General features: G+C 40.9%; 1 protein-coding gene and 1 long non-coding RNA gene across 14 annotated transcripts in view; one reads left to right on the plus strand and one right to left on the minus strand.

Moving 5' to 3' along the window:
• The window catches only part of LOC138911246 (uncharacterized), a 144,205-nt gene extending 127,258 nt beyond the window's left edge, over positions 1–16,947 (plus strand). For both annotated transcript variants that reach the window (XR_011416682.1, XR_011416681.1), the window contains exon 5: positions 16,883–16,947. This is a non-coding gene — a long non-coding RNA (uncharacterized lncRNA). The remainder of the gene's footprint in view (positions 1–16,882) is intronic.
• On the minus strand, positions 1,609–25,147 carry dac (dachshund family transcription factor). 12 transcript variants are annotated; one of them, XM_070209165.1, is made up of 11 exons: positions 25,108–25,147; positions 22,709–23,889; positions 20,881–20,907; positions 15,166–15,323; positions 13,032–13,436; positions 12,690–12,959; positions 12,072–12,599; positions 11,860–11,943; positions 7,659–7,856; positions 7,108–7,497; positions 1,609–2,869 (listed from the first exon to the last, which is right to left on the minus strand). In XM_070209165.1, exons 2-11 carry the CDS (start codon positions 23,791–23,793, stop codon positions 2,736–2,738), a joined length of 3,279 nt encoding a protein of 1,092 aa, XP_070065266.1. In that variant the 5' UTR covers positions 23,794–23,889; positions 25,108–25,147; the 3' UTR covers positions 1,609–2,735. The 12 variants fall into 12 exon arrangements, with proteins under 12 accessions (XP_070065266.1, XP_070065267.1, XP_070065265.1 ...); XM_070209166.1 differs by lacking the exon at positions 25,108–25,147 and adding an exon at positions 25,004–25,101; XM_070209164.1 differs by lacking the exon at positions 25,108–25,147 and adding an exon at positions 24,868–25,098.
• Between the last annotated feature and the right edge of the window lie 571 nt (positions 25,148–25,718).

The following is a 25,718-nucleotide window of genomic DNA, read 5'->3' on the forward strand; positions in this document are numbered from 1 at the left end:
GATTTGGCTGATCCCTTAAGCCACGCCAGACGCATAAATCATCAAGCAAAACATTTTTGGATCGATAACTGTTCAGTCTGATCCTCTAACCGTGAGATCGTTTACCGATTTGTCCGTCTGTGTTAACGTGCCACGCAGTTAATGTTGGTTTATCTTTCTGCCACGGTTGATCAATCACGCTCTTTTTATGCGGCTGCATTTAATTAAACTCTAAACTAAAAATTGCCAGCGTATTTCAAATGTTTTCTCTACTTTGTGCTTAAACTGCAGAAGGCACATTATGATCAGTGCATTAACTACTTTCAATACCGCATCGAATGTAACTAGAAGGTAGGTTGTTAGCAAGTACGCCCCCTTTATAAACTTTTTTATTTTTGAAAAATAACTAATGTTAGATAATACAGGGTTGCAGATATGACACTGATTTGGCAATATCCTGGTTACGTGGCGATTGCAAAATTGATGAAGTAGAGATGCTGTCATATGTATCTGCTGCTTCAGTTTGTAGGCATACTCAATGATACACAATCCATCTTATTGCTTGGGTTGTTAATGAATCCGTACAACTGTTTGCCTTTGGGACTTACAAGTCAAGACCCGTGCGTCTATGTGCTTGGCATTGCAATCAATAAACAGTCTTTGGTTCGAATGCCAGCATGAATCCAACTATCAACTGTATGATTTGTTTCAAAAGAACATCCATTCTGGTAATTAATAATATTTTTACTTATATGCCTGGGTTCACGTTTTAAACCAAGGCCTCGGCTTAAATTTCGGTGCGCGAACCTGGTTTTTTAAAGCTGTCAACCCAGGTTTGCGTTCGCATAGTTCAAGCTATTCAATTTATTTGTTCCTAAGAACAAAGTCTGTTTTGGAAAAATTAAATTTTTATTTAAAAATCCTTGCTAAGGCTCGGTTCATGGTAAATAAAGTGTATGAAATTTAAGAAAATGTAATTCTTGAATCAGTAAATTATTATTGCCAATGTCATTACATTTGTTGCAAAATGGTTATGACAAGCGCATCCCAGAAACGGATTTGGCTAGAATGGCTGATGATTTTGTGTCCTTGCCAAAAAAGGTGACAAGGGTAGACTTAGAAGGGAGAAGACAGAAGCAGTTAAATAGTGAGATGCGGATTTTATTAGCTTTATTTCCATAACATTAAGCCCCATGTGAGCCAAAGCAGATACGAGTTATTTGGAGAGAAGCCTCACGCTCAATGCTTTTAATAACAACTTGCAGAGATTCCATTGGAACGTGTGGAATGTAATGTTACTTTTTTAAATTTTCAGTATTTATTGAATTTTAGTATCTTTAATATTTCGCTTTCGCAATGAGCGCCACATCTACTGTCTCTAAAGGTATTTAAACTTCTGCATGGCTTTTCAGACTTTTTATTGCCTGTCTGAACATGTGTTTAATAAATAAAGCTCATATGCAGCTAAATATCCTGCAACCAATTTAAAAGCATTTCCTAACAGGCATCTAAAAGCCCCTTCTTCTCTTTTTAGGTGCAGCTCCACATTACTAAAACATCAAAGTTAAAGCCAACTTTGACAGTCGAAACATTTGTTTCCTTACCCACCAGTTGATTGCCCTCCAATTAAAACAAAATAGTCCGTTTATGCATTTGCAATAATAATTTATTATGTATTACTTTTAAACTTCACTTTTTGTTAGGGTTGATTTTCTCTGGTTGCTGATTTTCTGTATTTTTTCTGCATTATTTTAATGGTATTTATTGTAATAATTTGTATATTTTTGCAGCGAGCGACAAATGTTGCACAATTAGTTAACACTATTGTTTCAATGTATTATCCTTTAGATATTATGTTTAGTGACTATTGTGACTAAATTTAATGTATTGTTTATATTTTTAGTATATATATATATATAATAGCATATGAAGCGTTAAAATATATATTTAATGTCGAGTTTATAACACATTTTTCAATTAAGAGTGTATTTATGTCTAATTATCTATATTTATTTATATATTATTATTACTTTAAATTGTATATGGTTTAATGGGTAAGCATGTGAAATACTTGAAGTGTTTACTTTATAAAATATAGCTAAATATAGCTTAATGCGCTTCTAAGCTAATAAATAAATTAAAACAAATTAACCCCAGCTTACTCGCGCCAATACCAATATTTTAATACCTATTTAAAACACTAGAAAGCGCTTTATAAAATATTTATACATACATAAGTACGTATAACAAACTATATATTAAGCTTTTGTAGTACGAAGCTAAGTATGATAAAATGTGTGGCTTAATTCTCAATGCTAAGTATGCCAACTAGTAGAAGCCAATAAAGGCAGCCCTGCACTACTTTTTTAAAAGCCTTTACATGCCTATATACAAAATGCTAGTAGCTATCCATAAATCTAAAGCATTCAACTGGGTTATATCTATGCTTTATATGTTGGTATCGGAAGTAATTTATTTTCGCTATTTAAAAGTATCTACAAAATAGCCGTTCCAACATTTGCAACGCTTTTTGCACGAACATTCTCAATATTCATAGCTGGTTTAAATTGTTGAAATATATATATATATATACATATATATATTTGTATATACATAAGATTGCTCTAATATGTTGGAGTTCTGCATTTTGGTCCGGCCGCGCTCACAAGACGCGTACCTCTCAATGCCGCCACCTGGATTGCACTTTGAGATCAAATATCCTTGTCACCTTTGGCAACAGCTGACCGCATGGAAGCTTAGTTGGCACTCCCAAAAAGCACCGAGTTCTTGTAATATGCCGTCGGCCTCTCCGACAACGGACTTTTCACATCGCGCTCAGCATTCGCTGCACGTGTCTTGCGCTCCATTTCCAGCTCCTGTGCGAGGGATTCTTTAAAAAGAATTGTAAAGAATAAGCATGATGGAAAATTATCAATTAAGTTTATTAATCTTTTATTTATCCTATAAATTTAATATAGCTCATGAAATTGATTTTAAAGCATCGATAGCTAGCCTTGTGTTCGTAAAATCGAATATAATCAAAATAAACTCTCAAAATGCGTTTCGTAGCCAGAATATTTCTTTGTCAACTTGCCGCTGTGTTCAGAGTATTTTTCTAATCGAACATTGCCGACTGGGGCATAATTACAAGAAAAAATAAGTAATAGGTTCTAGTCGGGAGCTATGACGTTCCAAAACGACATAACTCCGCGCGGAGATATGACGTTCCAAAACGACATAACTCCGCGCGGAGATATGACGTTCCAAAACGACATAACTCCGCGCGGAGATATGACGTTCCAAAACGACATAACTCCGCGCGGAGATATGACGTTCCAAAACGACATAACTCCGCGCGGAGATATGACGTTCCAAAACGACATAACTCCGCGCGGAGATATGACTTTCCAAAACGACATTACTCCGCGCGGAGATATGACGTTCAAAAACGACATAACTCCGCGTGGAGATATGACGTTCAAAAACGACATAACTCCGCGTGGAGATATGACGTTCCAAAACGACATAACTCCGCGCGGAGATATGATGATCCAAAACGACATAACTCCGCGCGGAGATATGACGTTCCAAAACGACATAACTCCCCGCGGAGATATGACGTTCCAAAACGACATAACTCCGCGCGGAGATATGACGTTCCAAAACGACATAACTCCGCGCGGAGATATGACGTTCAAAAACGACATAACTCCGCGCGGAGATATGACGTTCCAAAACGACATTACTCCGCGCGGAGATATGACGTTCCAAAGCGACATAACTCCGCGTGGAGATATGACGTTCCAAAACGACATAACTCCACGCGGAGATATGACGTTCCAAAACGACATAACTCCGCGCGGAGATATGACGTTCAAAAACGACATAACTCCGCGTGGAGATATGACGTTCAAAAACGACATAACTCCGCGTGGAGATATGACGTTCAAAAACGACATAACTCCGCGTGGAGATATGACGTTCCAAAACGACATAACTCCGCGCGGAGATATGACGTTCAAAAACGACATAACTCCGCGCGGAGATATGACGTTCCAAAACGACATGACTCCGCGCGGAGATATGACGTTCAAAAACGACATAACTCCGCGCGGAGATATGACGTTCCAAAACGACATTACTCCGCGCGGAGATATGACGTTCAAAAACGACATAACTCCGCGTGGAGATATGACGTTCAAAAACGACATAACTCCGCGTGGAGATATGACGTTCCAAAGCGACATAACTCCGCGTGGAGATATGACGTTCCAAAGCGACATAACTCCGCGCGGAGATATGACGTTCCAAAACGACATAACTCCGCGCGGAGATATGACGTTCAAAAACGACATAACTCCGCGTGGAGATATGACGTTCCAAAGCGACATAACTCCGCGCGGAGATATGACGTTCAAAAACGACATAACTCCACGCGGAGATATGACGTTCCAAAACGACATAACTCCGCGCGGAGATATGACGTTCAAAAACGACATAACTCCGCGTGGAGATATGACGTTCAAAAACGACATAACTCCGCGTGGAGATATGACGTTCCAAAGCGACATAGCTCCGCGCGGAGATATGACGTTCAAAAACGACATAACTCCGCGCGGAGATATGACGTTCAAAAACGACATAACTCCGCGTGGAGATATGACGTTCAAAAACGACATAACTCCGCGTGGAGATATGACGTTCCAAAGCGACATAACTCCGCGCGGAGATATGACGTTCCAAAACGACATAACTCCCAGCGGATATGATAGGACCTTCCAAATCATCACTTTTTTTTCAAAATCGAGGTCGGTGCGATAATCGAAACTTTTTCGATGATTTTTTTTTAATATTTTAGGTAAATAATGTCTGATTTTAAAATGTTATACCTTTTTGAATGCGTACGGATCCCTACCATCAATTGGCATTCAAGCAAATTAAATATCGTTTTGTCAAAAAAAATGTTGTAGACAAAAAACCGATTCGTTCGTAAAGTCAACCTCTTTGATGATTTTTTTGGATATTTCCGTCAAATAACGTCCGATTTTGGAATTTTATACCAGTTTTAAATCGTTAGGATCAGTTCCATCAATTGGCATCAAAAAAAGGAAATCCAAAATTTTGACCCAAAGGCAGAAGGAAGCATCTCCGACCCCATAAAGTATATTTATTCTTGATCAGCACCAATAGCCGAGTCGATCTAGCCATGTCCGTCTGTCTGTCCGTCCGTCCGTCCGTCCGTATGTATGAACGTAAGGATCTTAGAACCTATAAGAGCTAGAGATTTGAAATTGTAGATGTAGATGGTCCTAGTTCCCGCGCAGATCGAGTTTGTTTCCGATAACCGATAACCTATTCCGTTTCCAAGCAATCGATAAAAATCGATATCGATATCCTGTTTTTGGGCAATTTTGGTAAAATATAAGAGCTAGATTCACCAAACTTATCGTTTTGGAACGTCATATCTCCGCGCGGAGTTATGTCGTTTTGGAACGTCATATCTCCGCGCGGAGCTATGTCGTTTTGGAACGTCATATCTCCGCGCGGGGCTATTACCCGAGATATTAAAAAAAAAATCATCGAAAAAAGTTCGACTTTCGCACCGACCTCGATTTTGAAAAAAACGTGATGTAACCCCTTGCCATTTTGTCGATTTGGGTCAAAATTTTAGATTTCCTTTTTTTTTTTGATGCCAATCGATAGAACTGATCCTTACAAGTCAAAAATGGTATGAAATTTCAAAATCGGACATTATTTGACGGAAATATTCCAAAAAATCATCAAAGAGATGGAATTTACGAACGAATCAGTTTTTTGTCAAAAACATTTTTCACCCCATCGATGATTAATTTGTTTGAATGTCAATTGATGGTAGGGATCCGTACGTATTCAAAAAGGTATAACATTTTAAAATCAGACATTATTTACCTAAGATATTAAAAAAAATCATCGAAAAAGTTTCGATTATCGCACCGACCTCGATTTTGAAAAAAAAAGTGATGATTTGGAATGTCCTATCATATCCGCGGGGAGTTATGTCGTTTTGGAACGTCATATCTCCGCGCGGGGCTATTACCCGAGATATTCAAACAAAAATCATCGAAAAAGTTTCGACTTTCGCACCGACCTCGATTTTGAAAAAAACGTGATGTAACCCCTTGCCATTTTGTCGATTTGAGTCAAAATTTTAGATTTCCTTTTTTGTGATGCCAATCGATAGAACTGATCCTTACAAGTCAAAAATGGTATGAAACTGCAAAATCTGACATTATTTGACGGAAATATTCCAAAAAATCATCAAAACGGTTGAATTTACGAACGAATCGGTTTTTTTGTCAACAACATTTTTCCTCCCATCGATGATTAATTTGTTTGAATGCCAATTGATGGTAGGGATCCGTACGCATTCAAAAAGGCATAACATTTTAAAATCAGACATTATTTACCCGAGATATTAAAAAAAAAATCAATCAAAGTTTCGACTTTCGCACCGACCTCGACCTTAAATAGCATTACAGAAAAAAGTCGCAATAACCATCCTGTTTAAATGCGAAGCAGACGCGCATGAATGTGTGTTTGAACATGTATCCTTGCATTCATACATACGGACGGACGGACGGACGGACAGACAGATGGACATGGCTAGATCGACTCGGCTATTGATTCTGATCAAGAATATATATACTTTATGGGATCGAAGATGCTTCCTTCTGCCTGTTACATACAATTGGATTTTGCACAAACACAATATACCCTTATACACATTTTTAATGGGTTCAAGGTATAAAAATCAAAACTAATTAGTTGCGGAGTTATAAGTCTGCTACGAAATTTTATTATCGGCATCTTGTTATCTTTCAGTTCCTTTTTGTAAGGAAGTCTTGCTAACTAAGGAAATAAGTATATCGATTTGTGCATTGTCTGTTAAGTTTATCTGTCCGTAAATGCAATTTATGCGACATTGCTAAAGTGGATGAAGATTTTTTAAGTACACTCGTAAGAAGATTCTCGTCGGAAAAATTCCAGCTCAGCTTTTAAGCTGGCAAGAAGTGGTGGCGGGCATTCACGGATGACCCCTCTTAAAAATGCAAGGACTTATCAGGACAGAATTCTTGTAATGCAACTCACCCGAATAATTTTGCCAGAAGGCGCCAGTGGCCATCAGATCGATGCCTGGATAGCTCCAAGTAGCCTTGCCGTTGCCAGTAGCAGCTGTGGCTGCAGCGACAGCGGCTGCTGCTAAGCTGCCCTCTGCAGCGGCGGTAACAGAAGCAGCATTAGGTGGTTGGTCCTCGCGATCACGACTGGAGCAGCGCGGTTCATTATCGCGGACAGCGCTGTTGCACTGTTGGCGCTCCATGGAGCCTTCGTGATCGGAGTGCGGCTCGCGTTTAAAGTGGGTAGGGGGATCCGAATGTGTGGCGGATGCCGCCTGGACCGTTTGACTGGTCACGTCACATGAGGAGCTTAAGGACTTCTCAGACTTATCACTGCCGCCACGACTGCCGCAGTCCGTATCTATGGAGTTAAAAATAAAACAGAGGGCGCTGTGTTGGTTATCAAAGCGTTGGGCGCAGGGGGGGGATCGAGAGATCCGAAAGCGAAAGGCGGTGGGGAAGTTGGGATATTGTTAGCCATGCTTTGTGGTCGGTCGCCTCTGCTTTTGCCTTAGCACTTACCTTTTAGCGCCTCAGCACCTTCGCTGCCAGTATTGCTGCATTTGCCATCGGCGGCGCTGCCTGCGCACAGCTCTGCCTCGCTGCAGGTGACGTTGTTGGCATTCGAGCTTGTATTGCCTTTGCTGCTCTCTTCGCCCAGCTGTTGTTGATACCGGATACGAATCTTGCGCTCGCGTCTGAACCGTTTCTGGTAGAGCACTGCAAAATGTTAAACAAGAAAAATCGAAGAAACAATCAGTTATATATTGAACATCCAATTCTAAACCAATTCTCTCTATAGTTCGATATTTATGGATTATCTTGACACAATATGTATTTTGGGGAAATCGGAGAAGCTATCGAAAGTCTAAAATAAGCTCGAATCGCGTATGCTTTACAAGCACATACGATTTTTTTACTTTATGACTCCAGCAAAGTGCAATGACCTCTATTTAATGCTTATGTTTTTAAAAATTATGATCAAATAAATTATTATTATTACTATTATAATTATTTTTAACATTATTTTTATTTTAATTGAAATTTTCTAAGTGGGCCTTGCATCAAGAGCTTTGAGTGAATCCGCAAAGTCAAGGTTACTTAAAACTAAAATCACGGTTGGTTGACTTCACGCTCTTTTTTGTTCATGTTTTTATAGTGCACATTTTACGGGCAACAACATTTTATTTCGATATACAAAATTAATAATAAAAACCAAACAACGGCCCCTTTTGCGCTGTTTTCTGTATTTAGATATATAGAAGAAATTACCTGTCGCCTCTGGAATCAATTGAATAATGTTGGAAATGCAAGTGAAATTTTATACCAACTTTATTCATTAGAGACCCCCCTTTGAATGGCCACCACGGGTCTACGCATTCACCCCACACCCGTCCCCCACACAATCTGCTAATTACCAATCGACTGAACTCTTGGCCAGGTTATTTACCCGTGTGACCGCTTTATATCGGACCTAACACATTATCGGTCCTATTGCCTCCGTTGCGGCGCAATAATTAAACTAACTAGCTAAGAAACTCATTACTGCTCTAGTTGCTCATATTAATATAGCTTCATTTTAATTGTCCCTCCTCAACTGCAAAAAAGAACAACATTCTGTTTAAATTATTCTATATTAACGCATATCTGCTAACTTGCCCTGTCTACTAAATGAAAACATTAATTTTCGATTACTTTGTGGGATTGAAGGGATTGCGAGTCGATCCCTTACAACTAGAACACTCTTGTTAAATAGCAATCGAGGGTTAGCTATTCTTGCATTGATGCTGCTTACAGATAATTGAACAAGAAGTTAGAGCCCCAAGAACTGACGGAACCTCAATTGCATATCCGCCCGCGTGGGTGTGGAAGCGATTGTGCTTACCGATTCTGATTTGGCGGCAGTTATATCATAGAAACATAAACTGATTCAAGCACGATCGTCATCAATGAACACTGATCAAGCCAGTCAACCGTGGCTGCGCAGCCATTTAAAGGGTGTATCGAATTCACATTGATGCTTAAGGACCGAATGTGCAAAATTTTATGTGTTGCTCTGTTGCACTCGTTCTCTCCCGATATTTATCGCTTGCCTTATTATTATGGGCAATTAGATGCCCGTGTGGCTTTTGCATAGTTGTGGTCATAATCTGTGTGTTGCCCGGCCCCAAACAGATTTCTGGTGGCTCCGACATGCATAAATGCAGTTTCATTAACAGATTTATGTGCCACTCTGAATGCGGATTTCAGAAAAGAATGACAAATGAGAACAGAACAGAAAGTGAGAACTTTGCAGTCGGGTGCAATCGACCACATAATACTCTGTTTCACTCTGTTCCTTACAATTCTTTTTTTACTTATTTCTTATTTTCAGCGGCTGCACGTTAGTAGAAAAACTGATCACAATTACAGTTCAGAGTTAACAATTTCGGTAGCTAAATTGGCGTTTACCAATTCATAAGTGCTATCCCAGGTGTCGGCGTCGAAAACTTAAAAGCGACCAAGAAGTGGGCCACACAGAAGTCATATTAGTAGTTATACGTACTAGTTAACTATATTAGAGGCTAAATAATAATTGCGGCGTTTAGCAATTGTTAGTAATGTAGTTTTTGGCTTGGCATTGTTATTTGGAGAGCGCGTAACGAGCAAATGGTGAGGCGTACTTTGAGATACATATATGTTTTGTACTCTCCCATATATCTACTCCCTACTCTGAATGCATGATATGGAAGTATGATATTTAATGGACTCCATAGTAATTGGCGGAACGGTTTCTTGTTTCAAATATGTATTACAATCAATGTAATGCAAAAATGTAGCTGTCCGCGCTGACACATTGCCAACTCACCCTTAACGTTTGTCTAGAGACGCTCACACCCACGTTTCGACAACCCTTTTAGTCTTTTGGAGTCATCATAAACATAATAACAACCAATTAAAAGATCTTTGTGTGTGCGTCAAGTAAAACTTTTTGTCTGTAACCAAAAGCAACTCGAATTCCAAACTCGAAAGCCCCCAGCCCCCACACCCCTTCCAGACATCTTCGTCTAATGATGCGGCGTCGTTGTTGTCGTCGTCGTCGTCGATGTTACGTCGGAGTTGCTACTTTTTGCCAATCGCTCGAGTGTAACTAAATAATGAAATGATATTAAATTCATTTGAATTGTGATTTCTCTTGGAAGGTCCCGGTACAGCAAAGAACGAAACAGAACGGCAGCCTCGGACTTAAAGCCTATTTTGAGTCCGGCGACAACCAGAACGACCACCAGAGCGCCGACAGAGAAAGACGAGCAGTGCGGAAGAGTGGGGCAGTCGACATATCAGGTGTCATTGTCATTTGAGTCAGTTTACATTAAGCGCACACGATTGGAGCTGGCATAGGCACTGGGAACAGCTCGCAGAATGCCTGGTTCATTGTGAAAAGGGATTGGTGCCAACTCAAATATTGGGGAGAATTTATATAAAATTATGAATAGACATAAACTAGTTATCTACATTTGTGTGTACATATATCCAACTGACTGACTGACTGATTGGTGACCAACTCACAGATTAAATGCTAAAAGCTAGAAAACTTCCATTTAGGGTGAAAACAGCACAATTTGGGGTAAGTGGAGGTCACAGCTTGTCTGAGAATCATTTCAACAAAAAGAACCTGAGAGAAATACAGCAGGCGACAGGGTTATAAAAATATGGCCAAAATATGGCATAACAGGTTTGTTCTAATAAATGTAAAGGCAAAATGAATCATCCAAAAACTAAGCTCTTGTATAGTATAAGAATATCTAAAATATTTTAGTAATCTGGTACGGTACCAGAAACAGGATAAGGTTTTCCGCTCCCCAATTGTCTGGGTTCAAGGTATCTTCTAGATCGATTTGATTAAATTATTCGTTTTTCTGAGTTTACTGAAAGGGATCAACTTAAAAGAAATTTAAATTATTGTATCGTTTTGTGTATTATTTTTGCACACGCTTTTAGAACTAAAGTGTTATAAACTGAAATGGGAACTACGGAAAAGCTGCTCTAAATAGCGAACTGAGACAAATCTGTATATTTTCATCAATTTGCTTTTCTAAAAATTGCATTCCGCAATTTTCATTTCATTTTGTGTGAATTATCAAAATGTTTATAAAAGAGCTTAGTAATGCAAATAAAAACGTTAAATTATTTTAAATTATATTATATTGTGTTCCCTAAAAAAACACATTTTATAATATGTTTAAAGACAGGCAAGCTAAGCATAATTTGCAAGCAAAATCGTGCGACCTGCTGCCAATTTTGTGATTTCAGTTAATTTTAGCAAATTTCATGCAAATATTTATTTCTAATTTTTTGTGTACACAAGAAGATTTTCAAATCCCAATCACAGTTCTTCTATTAAGCGCCAACAGAGATTCTTAAGTCGAGTAAAATGATTAACACGAACATTTGGCTAAATCATATATTTCAGCAGCTACAATTTAAAAAAAAAATACCAATCGATCAACTTTTAATCACAATAAATTAAGAAGCACATTGTTCTAGCCAGAGACCGACAATATTAATTGTGAATCTAACGTGTGAACTGTATAAACAAATTATACGTTCTATACAATCGATTAGGGAATGTATATATGTACATACGTATTTCCAACTTGATTAGTACATACAACACGGAGAACTTTTGCAGTTTCTTATGAAATACGTCAGCGATAAATTCAAAGAATAGTTTTTAACTTACCACGTAGTTTGCGCTCGTCGACAAGCTGACGTTCCAGAGAATCTTTAACCTCGCGTTCGCGTAGTACGTCCATCTTGAGCTCGGCTGTGGAGGGCATATAAGGAGAAAAAGAGAAAGGAAAACGAAAGAGAGGAGTGGAAAATTATTTCCGGTCACATACAACACGATTTACTTTGCATATGATAAAAGATTTTCGCTATCCGTCAACTCACCTTTCTCATAACTGATCTGCCGTTCCTGCTGCCTGGCATTGTCTGCGGCCACCTTCAGAAGACTTTGTATGTTCCTCAGCAACGTTTCCGTGGAGCTTGCGGGCACAACGGCATGAGCATCGAGACCGAGCGGACCCAGAGCCAGCCCGCCAGCCAGTGCAGCGGCCGCAGTTCCATCATTGGAAGCCAACAACGCCTCATTGGGCGTCAAGGCCCCACCCCCGCCGGGTGAGGGCCCATTAGCTGCTGCCGCTCCGGCAGCGGCGCCTGCCGCACCATTGGCCACGGCAGCAGCAGCCGCTAGCTGGGAGTAATTCAGGGCGCGCTGATGCTGCAATGCTGCGGCGGCGGCTACATCGGCCGTCGGTGATCCATGCTGGCCGACCACGCCAAGATGATGCGCTTGTCCCGGATGATGGTGTGAGGCGACTGCAGCATGTTGATGCAAATGAGCAGCAGCTGCGGCAGCGGCGGCGGTAGCGGCCGCCGAACCCGTGGATAAATTATCACGCTCCGTGTCACTCAAGTCTGGCAAAAGACATACAAAGCAATCGGAGTCAGTCAGCCAGTCAGACTTTGTAAACGTTATTGTTTATCGCAAAGGCAAAGTTTACTCACCCTCGTCGTCTTTTGCCAGGCAGCGTTCATCGACTTCGGATTGGTTCTCATCGCTCAGATTCTCTTCCTCCTCGTCGTCCTCGACGCCAATTATGGGACCGCCGCCAACGCTACGGCTGCCTTCGTCTAGGCTGCGCGACCCACGCGGCGATGGCGCTGCCGAGAGACAATCGCTGCGGTCGCTGCCGGCGTCGCAGTTGCTGCCGCCATGGTCCGTGTTCCCGCCGGACTTGCTCAAGTTGAGAACTGGACTTTGGCGTGTGGGGGAGCCTGCAGGGTACGCAAATCGAAACAACTTATCAGCACTTGCCTCTCCAGCCACTGTCCATCTATTCTCCTTACAATTGCGCGAGCTAAGATCTCTGGGCTTCAACTCCCGCTCGTTCACAATACTCCCGCATCGGTCGACTCCACCGGCGCATATGGCCTGCTGTCTCTCATCCGTGCGCTCTTCGCGCAAGCGCTCTAAGTGCTTAACAATGTCCTCATAGGCGGCACGGCAATTCTCCCAGATGCCCGAGCGGGCCAGTGCATCCATACTGGCAGCCGACATGCCAGCATTTTGTGCAGCCGCCTTCAGCATTTGACTCTCGGGGCGGGCATGGAGACCGTGTGGAGGCATGCCAGGCGACATGAGTGCCGCCGCGCCAGGATGATGGGCATTAATTTGCATAAAGGCCATGTGGTTAATGGGCGGAGGATTATAGCCGTTGGCCAACAGCGGCGACTTTTCCATACGATTTATATCTGCAACATCATACAAGCAACATCGAATATATATGTAAACACTCCTTCACTTTTTTTTTGCAATTGGAAGAGTTTTGACTAATATCGATTATCGTTTGACAGCAATCGAAAGCTTCTGTTTAAGCAAACATTAATATTCTGCTGAGGGATCGGAAAGGAAATTACAAAACAATCTCGATCTCACTTGTTTTCCGAGCAAACACGAAGACGGGGTGGGCCAAAGTGGAAAATCGGACATTTTCCAGCTAAAATGGTTTAAATATAAAAGAGATCTAAGCTAATTTAGCTATTGTAAGACAATATCAAAACCAATTCACAGCAAAAAGCTAATTCGACCAAGCACTATCCGTTTAAACAATATTAGTGATCGGTTATCGGTTTGGCAGGGATATCTTATCTGTGAAAGCGATATGATATATGTACATAGTTGTCTGATGCTGATAAAATATTTGTAGACTTGTTTGCATGGAAACAAGGAGGGGGACATGGCAATATCAACGCGACTGACATCAATTAAGAACATATAATACAATAGGAACTTACATATAATATAATAATTAATTTCATATAGCGATGCAGATTGGACTGAAGCAAAAAGACGAACTATGTGGACTTTCATCAAACTTGCTTGGAAATACCAACTTTTGACTAGAATAGAAAGGGGCAGATACATTTGTACAGTGTATATTACACGTACTAAATACGTACAGAGTTACTTAACTGCATAGATGGGAAACACAGAATAGTTTTAGCGCTTAAAATTGCTTAAATGCGGTTGCATTCGTTGGTCATATCTATGGGAATAGTGCAATATCACTCAAAAATCAACGCCCCATAATTCACTCAGTATTTCCCAGCCGGCTTGTTGGGATTGAATGACTTGGCAAACATCTATTTCGAGTTCTCCATAAAGAGGCGCCGACGGCGCATGGTTCTAAAGAAAGAAGCATAAGATCTTTTTGATATATGTGTCTGATATTGTGCTGTTGCTTCAGACACATTAATAAAATGGGGCGTGGTCGAACTTGTCAGATGCTTCAGGAATTCATAGAGGCTCAATATGTAAAAATCAATTAATTGTGCGCGTTACCTTAGAGGGCAAGTATCTTGAAGAACTTAAAATAATTACAATGCCTCCTCATACAGAAACATGAAACTCGAAAACACAATTCGAGCAGCAACAGCAACAATCATAAGTCCAAGTCCGAAGTCTCTTTGTAACTCTCTTAAATGCGATTTCCTGTACAAATTGCTTGCCTTGGACAAATGGGCATTTATCTGAACTTGGAGCTGGGAACTGGCAACTGAGAGTTGGAAACGTGCAGAAAAGTTGTAGGTAAAACGAAACAATTGTGCATTGTGTATCTGTATCCGTTCGGCAAGTTATAATCAAGGCATCCACAAATCACAAATTTTCTTCATTTTTTTTTTTTTTTTTGTTGTTGTTGCGACTTTCAATTGGCTGCACGAGTAGTGAAAACGAGTAGTGAAACAGATCCCCAGAGCGAGTTGGTTGCGATCTAAATGATTTTATTACCATTTCAAGTGCGTTTGGGAATTGCCAATCGATTTGTACGCTGCTTGTATGGATCGTGATTATGGCGCTGCCGACGGCCATAACAGATATTCGATAATTCGAACGCCCTGAAATTGGCTGGGAAAGCAACGACATATGCACGAGCAGCAACTAAATACAGATACGCTATAGTTAATGCATTTCTTTACTTACCACTAATATGGCCATTCTCATAGGCATAGTCACCGTTGTCCAGGCGATGCTTCTTCAGCTGCGGATGCTGTGTGAGATGCGTGGGCGGCAGCGATAGGCCAACTGGGCCACGTTTCGGTGGTCTACCCGGTCTGGAACTGCGGAATTGCAGAGAGTTACTGTTGGGTTGAAAGCAATGACAATTGGCTTGGTATCAGTATAAAGCAGCTGTAGCACACACCAAACGACGTGGGGTAGGAGAACAATAGCATTGCACTCACTGGGATAATGGTTGGCTGTATTGTGCTGCATAGTTATGTTCAAAGGGGCTTGAGAGTTTCTACGAGCACTAACAACTATTTTGATTTATTATTCATAAATATTTAATATAATATTTAATATTTAATATAATTCACACAAGATATAAAATACTCAAAGAGCTAGAACTTGTTTCTTTTGCTACTAAAATGCCCCAATTTTAATAATATGCTATCAGAAACTATGCCCTAGCGATTTTTACCAGCTAATGCTATTATTTGTTTCTAAAATATTTAAATAAGCCTTGTGCAAATACTTGACGTATGCAAGATTAGTTACCAAAAGCCATAAACAAGTTTGCACAGCAGGCAGTCATGACAAACAAGTGATGCAGATAAAAAAACAAATATACAACTGCGTCTGCCGCAAATACTCAGAAACTAGATGCAAATAGAGACCAAACGTGGAGTCAGATTCTCAACTATCTACAAAACACATGGGCGCAGCAGCGGACAACAACAATTAAACAATTACCCAAATTAAAAAAAAAAAAAAAATAGAAAAAAGCGCTCCTACCTGCTGTTTACCTGTGGCAAACAGCAGGGCAAATAAACTGAGGTAGCAATGTGGGCACAGATTGAACAATTTATAATTGTGCGTGGGCACAGGTGCTCCCTGATAGAGTTGCACTCGTACAGCGATTGCAAATATTTACAGTTATTTCAACAATAAATATCAATATTTGAATGTAAGATCCAGCTCGAGATTTAATTGTGCAGCATAATAACAAAGCACATACCGTACGTAGACTCGGCCACGCGGGTCATGTAAAGAAAGCCAGAAAGCCAACTACCAATGCGAAGCATTGAGCAGAAGCGTGGCTAATAAAAAATGAATCCAAAGCCTAAACGTCATCAGCGAAAGTGTTTTTTTTTTTTTTTTGGCCCAAACGGATGCCGTACCTGTCACTGACGTGCAAAACATGCGAGCCATCTGGTTGTGTCAGTCAAGTTAATGAATTTATGAAAACTAGAAGAGAGAGACAACTCGAGCAAACAAAAACAACATCTCCAAGCAACACTCTGCTTGGACCCTGGAAACAGGGCCAACGATAAGCGGATGCTTCATACCGGCTGCCATTGGAAAAGTTCTTTCGGGCAACTGTCTGCTGAGATTGAAAGTGCATACATTTGTCTTTTTGTCTTTTTGCTTTTCGTTTTCCTTGAAATGTGTCATTTGTATACTTCGCGGATAAGATTGCACGGTTTTACAATACATATATTGTGCTGTAAATAGGCAACAATTCTCAATCGAGTAGCCGAACATGGCTTTCTTGAAAGTGTGGCTCAATATTCTTTCTTATCTCATAAAGATATATTCATTTCCAATTTGTCTTATTAACCTTAAGCTGAGTATACAATATTCTGCATTCCAATCTTACCATCTATCTTACTCTAAAATTGTCTCGGTCTTCTTACAGGCGGACTTATATACTCGATTCACTTTGTGAACAGGTACGAAAAACTAGTATGAAAACCGTCGGGTACAACAGACTGTTCACTGTGAACAGAATTTTGACTCTTGACTATTTGGTAAGTGACTTTCAAGCTAGGAACTATTTACTCTTGTAGCTGTAGTTTGATTCGATTTGATTCTTTGAGAAGGATCGCTGATAAAATATGTGATACATGAAAGTTTCTAGCTTAAAAAGCGTGCTGGATGAATGCTCAGTAATGTCAGTATATGAATATAATTGTGTGCACTTTGTAAACAGGTATAAAGAGCAGACATATCTCATGTGTGGAGTCAAAAAGCAACTAAATTCTTTACAAAATAAATTCCACGGTATAGTGTTTATATATAGAGAGATATTTGTCATACAAAGTCCTGGTTCACATAAAAACGATTGTTCCCATTTGATATAATAATGAGACCTAATGAGACCCTGAGTATGAAAGAAAACTGCAACTAGCTGCAGATGCGAGCAGGGCTATCTCGAGTCGGCTGATACAGATCGGGAAAGAAAAACGTTATGTGCTGCCAGCTTGAGCTGAAGATAAAACATTTTTTGATTATGCACTTGACTGCGGATTTAACCCAATTTAAGTGCAGCGACTCACTTGGAATAAAACCGATATACATATATATATATGTATGTATATATATGAATATATGTGAAAACAAACGTCTAGTCGGGAGGAAACAACAAAAGCATGCTGTACACGATGCAAACAGGTTCGCAGTGGCTACTTATAACTTCAGCAATTTGCTCGGAGGGCGTTTAGCTGCCAGAGCGAACCAGTTTGCAGCTGTGTTTCGCCGAGTGTATTTCAATAATCAAGGGATAGCCAGCCGATCGGTTAAACATTGAATTGTGGCACTCGCCGTCGAGCCAGGACTCGAACGGCTCGAAAAAATGCGCTAAATGCGCGACTTGGCAAGTTATTCGCATGTTGCAACTGCAACGGCAACTGCAATTGCAACTGCGTTTGCGATTGCAATTGCAATTGCAATTGCCTAAACTGCTGGGCGTCGCCAACATTTGTCAGAGCTTCCACGGGCAAAGAACAGCGAGTCGGGCAGAGATCTTACAGTTTTTGTTGCAAATGCATTTGTCGTTTTCAAATTGGCAAATCAATTAAATTTATTGCTGCGTTGCCACCTCACATTCGAGCGTTTGATTGCTGTGGAATCAATGGAACGTGGCTAGCCGACAATTAAGCGCCAGCGAAATTTCCATATTTCAATTATGCAATGCTCGGGCTGGGGCTGGGTTTTGGGGCTGGGGCGGGTGCTTTAATTGAATATTCGATTGAAATGGATTTTGCAGCTCGATTGTCTTTGAACCAAGACTCTGGACTGGATTTCTCAGAAGAAGCCGTGGCCTTTTGAAGTCGACTAGAATTTCTGCAACAACGATAACCCAAAGACAGTTCACGTTTAACATTAGAATTTCCATGGAGTTCCTTACGCAACAATCAAGCTCAGTTTCAATGCCTGTCCAACTGGGAATTCGCTGTAAATCGACATGCAAATGCACAAATGACATGCCATTCACATGTGCCTCCAAGAATGCATACGGAAAAGGGGACAGATACACAACACTAATTGTGGGCTCGAGCTCAGCGAATTGTGGCCAGTGGAGAATACAAAGTGCCGAGTAAAAAAACAAAATGCACTAGTTGTGCGCTCTTTTTGCCAATTGGCAACATTCATAAATATCATTTGCATGGAAATGCAGCTACAGACAGATACAACTGTATCTACAGTTTCAGTTTCAGTTAACAAAAGCTTACAATTTTCCCGGGCAATACGTCAACAATTGTTCATTGAGAGTCGAACTGGGGCCACCCAGGTTTTGTAGCCCTTTTTGTGGAAACTAAATACAGACAGGGAGCTGTAATTAAGGATTTCGGCTGACTATTTCTAGGCTTGCCCATAATTTTTTACAATTTTGTTTCTCTCACAGTCCAGCGAGTACGCGTAGCTCGAGGCTAGTCGCTTTTCTTGTTGCCGTTGATGATTTCTGTTGACTTCAATTTTCAATTGGCGTGCTAATAACTCATTTAGTTCGCATACTGAATTACAAGCATGCTACGTCGTCGGGTGTCGTGTTTCTTACAAACTGCTCAGCCCGCTGCTAGTCAGACATTCACCGAGCCTCCTCCTCCGCCGTACTCAACCAGGTAATGTAGCCTGTCAGTTGAGTCGCCTCGCTTGCAAGTGCTCGCGATGCTAAGAGAATATTAGCCGCATTTTCCTTCTTTTTTTTATTATTATTTTTTCTCTGTTTTTTTTTTTTTTTTGTCTGTGTTTTTGGTGGCGCTGTAATTATTTATTATAAAAATAAATTGATCTATTGTTGCTTCATTTATACTAACAACAATGTTGCTTTTGTTTTTTTGTTACACTCAATTAAGTAAGCATTTGAGAAATGCAAATCGCAATCATCAACAACAGTAGACTGAAGCTTACATCTCACAGACAGCGAAACGGGAAAATTTCTATATTAAGATTTAATTCATAAACTTATTATGTGTATACCCTGTACCCGTGGGCAAGTGGAGTATTTTAAACAAATGCAAATATCTGTAGCTGTTACCCGGCAGAACAAGTTTGAACAAATGTTTGATAGCATCTTTCATTTTCTCAAAATTAACAAATATCTGAACTAACGGCATAACATATTAGTTTATCTCGGAAATACTATAAATTTAATAACAGACTAAAATATGAAAAGTCATTTAAGAACGAATTTCAGTAATTTGAAGCTTTAAGCAGAGTATGCTTTATTGGGCTTAGAGTATCTCCAAGTTGGGCTCTACATTTTGGTTTCTTTTCTAGCTTGTGAATTTCTTCTCAATTTGAAAGGTTTTTGTCTGAATTGGTTTTCACAATAAATTATAGACTGGCAAATTTAAGAGATTTTCATATTAATTCATATATTACGTTAATTAGCTGTCACAATTAGTTAAATAACACTTTTTAACAAACGTTAGTCCTTTGCTCAGCAAAGTAAATTGAAAGAGAAAATAAAAGCAATTTGTGTGTTTTGTCTCGAAATGAAAATCAATATTCTGCCAGTCCATGGATGTAAACTAACATGGATGTAATATTGTCTATGTCAAGCAAATCTAATTTAGTCAAAAGGTGTGCCCATCAAGTCGACTAAAGCACGTTGCATTGATCCCCAAGCAAATGTGGCCCCGCCTCAAAAGTCACTTTGTGGATGCCGCGCGGCGACTCTAAACGGCGTTTTGGTCAAAGAGACAGCTAACCGTCACATGAGATCAAATTCAATATCAATTTGCCGGAGCAGTATCCAGCGCATTGGCAAATCAATCGATTGAAGCAACTGACAAACTGACAAACTGACTGACTGACAAACTGACTGACTGATGGACTGACGGAATGCCTGGCTGACTGAGGGAGTGAATAAATTTGCGGTGCCAATAGTCTTGGACTATTGTGTTTCTGAGCAGGGCACAAAAAAATTAAAGAAAAATGTCTTACAATAAAGCCTCGACAAAAAGGCAAACAAATATAATAAAAAGTATTGCAAAATAACACAAAACGGATGAGCTCAAGAGTATTTTAGAGTGAAAAATAAAGACATATTCCAAAACTTTCATTTTTTTTTTTCATATTGTTTCATAAACCACCGACTGCGGCCATACTCTGTCTCAACTGCAACGACATCTGTTCGCGTTATCCTTAGTAAAAAAATATATTTAAAAAAAAAGCATATTGACACGCTCTATTTGTTTCATTTGAAGGTCCTAACACTTCCGCCTGGCGGACGCGGACGCGGACGCGGACTCGGGGCTCGGCCCATTTCCGCATTATGCAATTAATTTAATAACAAATTTTTTTCGCTCTAAAAACTCTCAAGTGCACACAGAACGCACATCTCTTGTACGATTGATTTCGATTATTTCAACAGATTGCCATAGTTTTTTATTATACTTGTGTGTTTACCTCTCTGGCGGCTTGATCGATAGGCATCTGCAATTAAAAAGAGAAGAACAAGAGAGACAAGTGAAGTATCGTACTATATAAAAAACAATTGTTAAACGTTGTGTGTAAGCTTCGACACAAAAAAAAAAACAACAAAAAGAAGAAGAATGCAAATAACGGAAAGCAACCTAATAATAAAAATAAAAAAACAACTTGGGAATTATGTTTTTTTTTTTTTTTTTTCATTCATGTATGTACACATGGCGGGCGAGCGGGTGTGAAAATGCACACGCCTCTGCCCTCGGTCCCGGCCCAGGTCCGCGCAAGCAGCAACAACTACACTTTATAATTACCCTAGCTCACAGAAAATAAACGCAATGGGGTGCAACCTGCCCCGGCTCCGGCCCCAGAACCAAAAAGCCAGGCTCTATAAAACTGCCAACAGCCAACTGCCAACTGCCTTTGGCGGTTTATGGACTCGCAGCATTTTGGCTTTACCCTTTTTGGTCAGTTTGTGGACTCGGCCTCGGACTCGTTGTTTCGGTTTCTGTCAGCGCCCAATTCTTTAGTTGTTTCAATTTTACGCAGCTCTTTCAGGCTAATAATAGGTTTAACCGCATTTTTAACTGTTCTTCAATTGGTTGAGCGCACTCTGGCCCGGGACTCGGAACTCGGAACTCGGGACTCGGGACATGGGACATGAAACTTGGCCCTTGGAACTGGGCTCAGCGCATGTGCACTTTATGAAGGGGCGGGTGGGGAGAGAGCACTGTTTCCATAATTAACTATATGGTTTTTCATTGCGATTCCCGTGGTTTCTTGGTCAGGCAGAGAACACGGTGAAACCAAAAAACTGTCCAATTAAATGTGTTGTCTTATTTCTGTCCGTTTCGTTGGCGTTGGACGAAACTTAGGAAAATGCATATTCATGACTGAAAACTCAAGATGGATGGCAGCACTAATATTTAAATAGGTAAAAGATCTCAATTTTTTAAAAGGTTTGATCCATGAAGCACTATTTTGAGTGCATGTCAATGTTATTCCTCGAAGAAGATACTTTAAATAGGTAAAAGATAGAAATTTAATTGGTTTTGATTTATGAAGAACTATTGAGTGTGTGTGTGTGTGCATATGTGCATACTAGTGCAATATTTAGCGAAACGTATTATAATAGAAAAATTAGCCCCATATTCAGATACTGGCATAGGGCACATGCACATGCCAGTATCTGGGTTAAGGCAATGTTTGGTTGTTGCTGTTGTTTATAATCGAACGGAAATGCTTTGACAAGGCACCGCACGCGTCGAATGTTTTATGTTTTTTGCTACTTATTTGTTGCAGCTACAACAGAAGGACAGGAGTACAAGAGGAGAAAACTGTTGGCAAACTATTGTTAGAATCGTTCACAAATTTACGCAACTGTGATGTGCGCTGTGCTGTTAGTTAACAATTGGCTGCAAAGGTGCAACGAGGTGCAACTGCTGTCAGTTTGGGCATTGTGAGTAACGATTTGACGGGGCGGGGCCGGGTCGGGCCGTGATACCGTTTGCATTGCGTATTTCCGCTAAATGTCATCAGAGTAAAGTTTCTTGATTAGTTGCGCGCTGTTGTCGGTGGCCAGAAGTCAATCGATATCGATACACCGAGTCCAAACTATTTGCACAGCCAATGCGTTTCTCTATTCCCCAGCTAAGGAGCAGGCACTTATGTGAAGTGATGGAGTGTGGGTAGGGGGATGGGGTTGGATGATTGTCTCACGCAACGGAAGGCGGAACTCGAACAGGAAATAGGCAAAAATTTAACAATTTCGTATTCGCATTCGCATTCGCATTCGCATTCGTATTCGTACCTGGCAGTGGTGCAGTCTCTGTAGAGCACATCAAAGTCCTTACAGCTGAGCAGCTTGCAGCGATTGACGCCCGGCTGGATGGCGCCCAGACCACGCAATATGCGCACCTGTTCCACATTGCACACGAGCGGCACAATGTCCAGTCGCTTCAGTTTAGTGTAGACTGTGTGCAGGCCACCGACCAGATGCTTGAGGAATAGCTCAAAGGCCTGCGGCAGGCACAGCATTGTCTCATTGCTGATTATGAAGGCGGCCACCTTCTGGCCGCGATACTCGACCAGCTTGCACTCATTGGCGCTGGGATCCGAGGTGGAGATGGGCGGCGGCGAGTTGTACGAACGTGGCGGCACATGATGATGCGCTGCGGCCATCAGCTCCAAGGGCGACGCGTGATGCATCATCTGCAGCGAGTTGAGCAGACCCAGCGAGTGCGGCGGCAAGCCGTGCGGCATGCGTGGCGCCAGGCCCGTGCCCAGCGCTCCGGCGACATGCGGCGGCGGGCTGAGCTGATGATGTTGCTGCTGCTGCTGCTGCTGCTGTTGCTGCTGCTGTTGTTGTTGCTGGGCCATTTGCGCCATCATCGAATGGTTCAGGGAGCTCACCGGACTGACAGCGCTGCCATGGCGCGTGGGACTGCTGGCCGGGGAGCAGCTGGAGCCGCGTCCATTGCCCGTGTGTGAGCTGCGTCCATTTGGCCGTTCGTCTCCGGCTCCGCGCGAGCTGTTGCTGCCGTCGCGGCAGCCATTCTGTTGCTGTTGCTGTTGCTGATGTTGCTGCTGCTGCTGCTGTTGCTGTTGCTGTTGCTGCTGCTGTTGTTGTTGGGCTGCTGCTGCTGCGGCAGCGGCCGCTGCTGCCGCCTGCTGCTGCTGCTGGTGATGCATCAGCATCGCCGTCGTATTCATGTTGCCGCTGACCAGAAGCTTGTGTGCACTTATGTTGCAGTTGCCGTAGCTTTGGTTGCCTTGTTGGCTGTGATTGTTGTTGATTGCTGTTGTATTGTTGTTGTTCATCGACCGTTCATCGGCTTGTTGTTGCTCACTGAATTCACTTGTCACGGATTGGCTATTGACACTGACAGTATCCATGCTTCGTCATTGGCTAACAAATTTTTCGTTTAGCGGCTTCTCGCTTTCAGTATTATTTTTGTTAAATAGCGCGTTAACCTGTCTTACTCAAGCTCACTAAAAAGAATCAACGCACGCGTGGTTAGATAATTAATGAACGTTTAATTCGTTTTTAATTATTTTTCTTTTTTGAGTTTCGACGGTTTTAAAAACTTCATAAAAACTGTGTAGCCATCATAATTGTTATCTGATGACCATTTGAGATACAAATAAAATACGCATGTGTTTGTGTTTATTAGCATTTGCCGAAGTTCGCATTCAATTTGAATTCTCGATGGCATTGGACATTTTGAAATTCTTGCTACGATTAATTAGTTTTTTATGTAATAAACTATATAATTTTGTTATTGAAAAGCAATTTTGAATCTGAATAATTTACGAAATAATTGATAACAAAATTAAAATATATACATATTTCAAAAGCACATAAGTAAAGACAATAAAAAAAAAGATAATATTTAAAACATTACAAATTATATTTTTTACTAACAAATCAATTTTGTTCACATATATACTCCTAATTTATACAGTTATCTAAAAAACACGTGCCACAAAATATATCTTTTTATGCGCTAATTTTGAAATATAATATATTGTAGAAGAATTGTTTGTTTTTCCAAGTCAATGTCATTTATTCGCTCAGAGTCCTATTTAATCTTTTTTTCTCTTTTAATTTCAACTTTACGCACTTTTTTTATATTTGCAATATACTTTTTAGTAGTTTAAATAAACATTATTCAATTACATTTACAATCCAACCGAATTCGAGATGCGTTTTCATAAATTTTCAATAAAATGATTTGATCATCTTTTCACAAATCCGAATGCAAATCAACACCGACTCAGCAAAACGCCAATTGGGCGAGGGAGAGCACGTAACCGTTACTCGTTACCGTACCGACGGCGCGTCACTGAGCTTTTGGGGCCATTTGCTGCCGTTGAGGCCACGAGCAGCACACGAGAGGACTACGACGACAACTGAGACTGCAAGAAATCAACGAAACGAATTGCATTCGAAAGGGAATCGTCACTCACTCGCACAAACTCCCACACACAAAGACACATTAATTGGTAAAGCCGCTGTTACGCGATAGACAGAGAGAGAAAGAGCGAGAGCGAGCGAGCGCACACACACACGAATCGAATGTTATTTTTTTTTTTGTACACCCACACCATGCGGCGCTGGCGCTCCGTTATGTACCGAGGTACATTTTCGTCAACGATGTCGCGAGAGTCGAAAATGGAAATGCGCGCGCAAAACTTTTATTGCATTACCTTTGCTTACGAATGACAAATTCGTAATGAAAGGCGAGCCAAATGTGTTTCGTTTCGTTGCCAGTTTCCAGTGTTCGAACCAAGCCTCGGCGTCCGCAGCGCCAGCAGTAGTAGCTGCAGCCCCATCTACGTTACATATACATGTACGCAATCCGATGTATGTGAGCCTGTGTGTGTGTGTGTGTGTGTATCTGCGATTGTGCAAAACCCGAAACGATATGTATACGAATGCGTTGCTGTTTGAATTGTACACCAATACAAACAAAAAGTGGGAGTGGTATACAATAGTTACCTCTGTCTGTGTATGTCTCTGAGGCTGTCTGGTTGTGTGCGCCTGTGTTAGCATCCCCGAAAACACAATGACAAACGTAATAAAATACAAACAAAAACAAACACAAATGAAATGAAACACAGAAGCAGAAAAGACAGAACGAGAACGATGGCTGAGACGGAAGAAAATTAGCAGCAGCAGCAGCAGCACTCACACATATGCATATCTATATGTATACGTACATACATTTACGGCGCTCTCTCACTCATACTATCCCAAAGAACAGCACTGACGCTGACGCTGACGTTGCTGTCGCCGCCCTATACAATACGGTAACATT

The sequence above is a fragment of the Drosophila virilis genome, chromosome 4 (genome assembly GCF_030788295.1).
Source record: "Drosophila virilis strain 15010-1051.87 chromosome 4, Dvir_AGI_RSII-ME, whole genome shotgun sequence".
Taxonomy (NCBI): Eukaryota; Metazoa; Arthropoda; class Insecta; order Diptera; family Drosophilidae; genus Drosophila; species Drosophila virilis.